This window comes from Quercus suber, unplaced genomic scaffold, assembly GCF_002906115.3.
Source record: "Quercus suber isolate HL8 unplaced genomic scaffold, Cork oak 2.0 scaffold_505, whole genome shotgun sequence".
In the NCBI taxonomy this organism is placed as follows: domain Eukaryota; kingdom Viridiplantae; phylum Streptophyta; class Magnoliopsida; order Fagales; family Fagaceae; genus Quercus; species Quercus suber.
In genome coordinates this window covers 423,310-430,086 of record NW_027069954.1, presented here as the reverse complement: position 1 = coordinate 430,086, position 6,777 = coordinate 423,310, and the positions used below count along the sequence as shown (strand labels likewise).

Below are 6,777 nucleotides of genomic sequence, written 5' to 3'. Positions count from 1 at the left end.
TTACGTATTGACACATTTTCTGTGGATAATAATAGACTATGCATGAGTGGTACCTTATGAAGCTTGCTATAGAAGAAAGAGTAAGGTTTCAGCAAAGCCTATCCCATCTGTCTATCCATCTTTCTCTGTCTGTATAATGCCAAAAATGTCTCAGCCCTTTTCACCATCGTACTCAAATTCCAAAGTAGCTAGGCTTCTTCAACACCTACTTTTAATTTTATATTTGTTTATCAATGGAAAATGCTAATCAATAAGTCGAGAATAACATTTTTATTAGAGTTGTGTTTATTGCGAATAAGCTGTTTTTACATAATTGAAATTGTGATTTAAAGTTGTGTGCGTGTGTGTGTTTTTTTTTTTTTTTTTTTTTTTTTTTTTTTTTTTTTTTTTTAAGTTAAGAAGTTACTAATTTAATTGTTTTTGAGAGTATGTAAAACTGTATAGAACCGTTTGTGTACAATAAATTTAGAGCTTTTTATTAGTTTATTTCTTTACAATTGTCTTATAATGATTTAGTACTATGTCTTTGTGTTGGAACTCATTTTCTTTCTTCTGTATATTTTATTTTGTTTTTCAAAAAAGTAGATTAGATGTTGCTTCATTATGATGGGTTTTGTCAATAGTTTTGAAAAATATTGTGTAATACATATTATTCTAGAACCACACCAATTGTTAAATTTGATCATGTGTGTTAATGTAATTGGCGAATAATTACTTTCAAATGAACTTACAATTTTTTCTCTATCACTCATAATCGCATATAAATTGTGTTGTCTCCACAAACTTTCACATCCAAAATTACTAGATGCCAATAGACTTTTGTTGTAGAGAGAGAATCGGGTAAGTTATCTATTCATAAATTATCGTTCAATGGTCTTTGATTAATCTCAAAATGGCAAATGCAAATGGTGGTCATCGTATCTTTTTATAATATGCTATTGTCATAAAAATTCCCCTCACCATTGCTTATTAATTAAATCCAAATAACACATATTCCCACAATTTTTTCTGTTCAAAATTCCAAGTAACCATCACTTTCTAAGTAACCAAGGTTTCTGCCTATTTGATAGTAAATATTCTTGTAGACTGCTTTTATTTTTTGGTTGAAAGTTTTGATTATGACCAGTAAATCTCAATATTCTCAAGGGGTAAGAGTTCTCACAGAATATATACCACTTAGGTTTAGTAATTAACCTGTGAATTCTAAGTCGAATCCTTGACCTTCCCACTATGAACGAATGCACAAGCATGACAAACCACAAAAAAAAGGGTCTCATCCCCTTTGGTGGCAGTTCAACTCCTTTGATAATTTTTCTTATTATCATAAACTGATCAACCCTAAGAACACATTCTTGTACAAGAGAACGGCTAATTTTTACTTGGTTAATCCCTTTATTATAATTTATATTACATCGCATCTTTCACACATACAACGTTTATTGTATATTTTGCAAGTTCACTTCGCAAAATGTAATCTTCTCTGTGATAGCTTGGTCAGCTTCAATCCATGCAAAGTAAAGGTAGGGAACACCCTTGTTTTTTCTGGAATCTTGTTCCTTGAACTCCGAAATTCTGCTATATTTAATATTTTCGCAGCTACAAATTTACTTTCAAAGATTATTAGGACAAAGTCAATATCAAGTGGCTACTTGTCATTTTACTTTCTTGAAAGCTGGAATAAATCACTGTATATTTCTTCCTTGTTGACTCTGAACAAAATGACTAGGTACATAAGTACATTGCTCTTGATCCGGGTAAATGTATTCCAATATTGTCATTAGTAGTGATGGAAGAAATAATTTTCCACAAGGACACAATTAGACAATGAATTTATTACCAAATGTCAGAAGACAAAGTACTTACATTTTGTTCATGCACGGATGGTGCATCGAATATGAATTTTGAAATCTACAAGTAATTTATAATCTGATAAGTAAATTATTCTCTCACACATACACACCCAATGCTTCTCTAGGGGGTCCAAAGATTATTGAAGAATAGAAAATAAAGTATGGAAGGGAAAGATGTAAGAAGGAAATAAAAAATGAACTACAATATGATAGTACCAATTGCATGCACAGAAGGGAAATTTATCACAAAATGGAAAACTTACAGAACATTGAGACCATAACCCGATAATTTGAGCAAAATATTAATTGCTTCCTCCTTTCCCCATTACACTGATAAAACACAAACCCCATTATTTTATTCTTAAATGTGCAGCTTCTAAATATACATAAATCTTCAGTCAGCTAGCTCTTACACAATGTAAGTCCATTGTACCAGAGGCATTTTCAAACCTCTTACCTCTTAACAATTCAACTACGTACCTTTTCCCGCACTTGAAAGTTTCTTCCCAATCCAGATAATTAGAACAACTTAACAAACTCTATGTGCTTTTTTTTTTTTTTTTTTTCTTACTGGTTGTGATTGCCTTTGTTGAGTTTCAAACCATAATTTTCCCACAAGTTTTCCCCATCAGCCATCAAGAAGGGAAAGCAACTCTCATGCACAGAATTCCCAGCATTGGAATTAGAAGGGGAAGAACCATCATTATTTCCTTGTAGTCTCACAGTCTCTGGCTCTTGTTCATTCATTTCACAATAAGCCCCACCTTGATTGTATAGGGAAGACTCATTATTCTGAAAGTAGCCACAGCTTCTTGAATTCTCTTTGCGCTTCTTGTAACCCTCCTTGCTTCTTCTCTGACAATTATTAATGCGTTCCCATTTGTCTTTGTACATTAAAGCACTCCTATCATATCCCAAACAAGCCATCTTTCCTGCTATTTCTTCCCACAAAGCCTCTTCTGAACATACACTTTGCCTGAACCTTAATTCCATTCCATTCCTGAATTGCATTAGCCTCATAATCTCAGACTCAGGCCAGCTTTCACCTTTCCCATTATTGTTTAGTATTTCACTTCCATCCTCGTTCTGGTTTTCACTTTGGTTTTGAATTTCAGCAGCCATTAGAGCCTCAGAAGATGAAGCTTTTACTTCACTTCCTGTTAGCTTCTGCAATGCCTCCATCAAAGCTGCATCTCTAGCTTCAATCCAAGATCTCTCTTTAGCCCAAAACTTGTGCTCCTTTTCTATCCTCGCTGCCTCTTCTTTCCTCCATTCTTCTTCTTTTAACATCCTCTCTTGTTCTTTCTGTTCAAGGGTATTCATCAGCTTTTCCAACCATGCCTCTTGTTTCTCTATCAAATTTCTCATTTGAGAATCAATGAAGTCCTTTATCTTTCCCTTCCAGCTTCTTCCTCTTCTTTTCCTCCTCTTCTCCCCCGAGTCATTCTCCATCATCGCCGCCGCAGTGCTGAGATCATTGTCATCAGAGGAAGAAGTACCATACTCAGAGGAATTAGATAGGCTAAGACTATCACAATGCTTTTGAGATTGAAAGCCATCTTGATTTGCTTGAGTGATATTCTGGCCTATAGTATGAAATCGAAGACCGTGTCCCGCAAAATGGCTTTCTGGGACTGAGTTTGTATTGCTGGTTTCTCCATAGAGAGCTTCGAGTTGGCGAAAGAACCTGTAGTGCTTACCATCTTGTCTTCCAGCCTTGCCTTCCTTAGTTTTCTTGTAATATTTGTACAAGTTTTCAAACTTCTCTCTGCATTTCTTCCCGCTTCTTTGGTATCCATGTTCTTCAGACATGATCCTAAAAGGAAAAAAGAATAATACAATCAAATGGATATGAAAAATGAATTGAATTTTTTTATATAAGAAATGAAATAATGATGGGTGGGGGAACCCTAGATTGCATTGTAAAAGAATAGAGAGCAACGCAGAGATTTTCATGCGGTGATGATCTTAATTATCTAAAGGTGCCACCCATTCTCCTATGCTTTCCTTGTTAAGTAATTACAGTGTACCAAACTAAGCACATGACCATTCAAATTGCTGAAACGAAGATGGGTTTTTAATAGGGTAGCTTGTAGCTACAAGATATGTCTTTTCATCAGATGAAACAAATAGTGGGTACACCTTTCCAAGCAAAAAAAAAAAAAAAAAACCAGTAAAACTTGCACTTAAAAGAAGGTACACATTTTCAAAACGGAAAACAAGTCAGTGAAAGAACCATACAGTTTATGATCAGCCATTAATTATTATTTTTTTCTTAATACTAAACCTGTAAATCGAAGTAAACAAGAAAATAACACCTGGGTGTCCAACTAAAGCTCATGGACTCATAGTGTAGTCATTTTCTAACTCAAAATCATAAAATTGCTTCCAAGTTTTGAGATATAACAGCCAAAAAAAAAAAAAAAAAACTCTATGTTTCTCTACACTCCCTAGCTATAATAACATGGACAAACCACTCAATCCTCCATCATCACCATCAACAATAGAGAACTAAAATTACACTAAGACCCCAAAAACCAAAAGAAGGAAGGAGAAAGTTTTGGTGACAAAAGGGGAAAGATAATGAAAAGGAAGACTAGGGTACATGATACATACACAGAAAGAAATGAAATACCTAGAAACTTCATCCCATAAGGGACCCTTTTGATTAGCCTCTTTGAACTTAGGATCAAGTCGAGATCTGATCTCAAGAAGAGTGAGAGTCTCTTGCCTAGGCCATCTTCCAGTGGCGGCGTCGCCTCCTAAGCAACCAGTATCAGCGTCTAACCCACTGAGCGATGGAGTTGAAGTAGCAGTATTAGTAGCGGCGACAGTTGTAATGGCAGCTTGAGTAGAAGTAGAATCAGCACGAAAGTCGTGGAGGCCACGAGGCAAAAGCTCCGGAGGTACTTGTTGATGCTGATGATGATGACGATTTAACATCAGCATATCGTAGTGTTGTTGAGAAGTGGGTGTGAGGCTTCGGTGTTGGTGAGCAGAGAAAAGGTCTTGGGGTTCAGGGATAGCTGGGAAATGAGACCTAGGACCATTCATGAGTTGCCTTAGATCGGCTATGTTATACTGATCTTCCATTTCCATGAGGGGGTTTGAAATATGAGTCAAGAAAAAAAAAACACCGAAGTAAAGAAAGGGTGAGAGAAAGAAAGATAAAGGTATTTGGAGAAAGAGAGTAAGAGAGAGAGAGAGAGAAACGAAAGAGGAGCGGCAGACTCGGATCGTGTCGTCCACGAAAAAGCTCGAAATTTATGTACAGGACTATGGTCCCATGTCTGTGTCAAAGTTTGTATGCAATCTCTCTCTCTATATGGGTCTCCTCGTTCTCTGTCTTTGTTTGGTACAGAGGATTGGAGGTTCACACTCAAACCCAAAATATAAATAGCAAAACCTTTTCTTTTTTTCTTTTTTTTTTTAAGAAAAAAAGACCCATAATTTTATAAATTAGACCCTATATTTCCAAATGTTTCATGGTAAGTTTAGTGGAGTTTTATTCGTAATACTAATGAAAATATAGGGTTTAAAGTGGGATATTTTTAAAAAGTATAAGATTTTGAATTTTTATGATTAAAATAAAATTAAAGGATATTTGTTTGGAATTTTATTAAAAAAAATAAAGGAGAAGGGTGTGAGGACAAAGAGGATAACGAGGGACACGAACAAACACGTAATAGTAAGAGCAATAAGGGACTAGTGAAAGAGGGACACGTGGTTAAAGGAAATGCGACCAATGGAGGACAGTCCATTTGTGCCTTGCTGACGTGTGAACAGTGCCTAGGATCCTGGCCTTTTGACTCTCTCTCCCTCTCTCTTTCCTACCTTCCTGCATGCACGGAATGACCCAATAAATGGTTGTCACGTCGGATGCTCAAACGCTGTCGTTTGCTTTGTAGTAGGGTAGGTAGAATTTTTGAATAGGGTTGTTGCCCAACCAATAAATCATTCTTTTCATTGGTCTATAATTATGCCTTAATTTATGGTATTTTTTGGGTCTGTTTTTTCCTCAATCCTCATGATATATATATAGGAAATCCTTTCTTCAAAAAGGGCTCTTATGAATTACATAATTAGGTTGTGAGATTTTCAATTTCTAAGAGGTAATGGTCAGTTTGAATGGAAAGTCTAACTAAGTTTACTTTATTATCTTTTCCTCCTCTTCCATCCAAACTCACCATAAATGCTTGAGATACAAAGATGGTCTAATGTTAGGAAGGTTAACATAAATTCATCAACTTGGCTCTCCCGCTTGGTCTTGGCTTGTTGTCGAGATGCCATGTCATTACTTAGATTGAGACAACAGATCATAAATGTGGCTATCATGAATAAAATATTGCTCATTCAATAAAAATCCAAATAATGTTGAAATTTCACCCTCAATATGATAATAAAAATTCTACTTCCTTTGTTACATAAGTGCAATATAGCATTAAAAGAAACTTGAATAATTTGTTTCCTAATTCAATATAATATTATTGAATCATATTAGTTTTGATGGAGAATAAAAATGAACCATCATCCAAGAAGATCTTCTAAAAGAGTCACAAGAAGCTTGTCTAAAAAAGATTGTTTGCATAAAATTGTCGTCCACAATATATAACGTTCCACACATCTCCCACGAGAGTAGTTGCACCGAACAAGGAGACCCACCCAAGATCTCTTATATAAAGGCTAGACTTTACCAAATCAGAGGTGTATGAAAAAATTACTAACTTTTACACTTATAGAGAGTTTTATGGAGATCTTGAGGGAGACTTTGACTTAACCATTAGAGGGTCCTTGACTAACATCACACTGGTGTACTCTAATAGTGTTTTCCTCTTATTTTTAGGTCTTCAATCATACACTAAGTCCAAAGTATACATCCCACTGATTTCATACTTCATCAAGTTTCTTTCACAATAGATCCTTCATA

General features: G+C 35.3%; 1 protein-coding gene across 1 annotated transcript; it reads right to left on the bottom strand.

Moving 5' to 3' along the window:
• Positions 1-2,074: 2,074 nt before the first annotated feature.
• Positions 2,075-5,180, bottom strand: LOC111994212 (trihelix transcription factor PTL). The gene is made up of 2 exons (XM_024026088.2): positions 4,486-5,180; positions 2,075-3,666 (listed from the first exon to the last, which is right to left on the bottom strand). Exons 1-2 carry the CDS (start codon positions 4,947-4,949, stop codon positions 2,418-2,420), a joined length of 1,713 nt encoding a protein of 570 aa, XP_023881856.1. The 5' UTR covers positions 4,950-5,180; the 3' UTR covers positions 2,075-2,417.
• Positions 5,181-6,777: the final 1,597 nt, after the last annotated feature.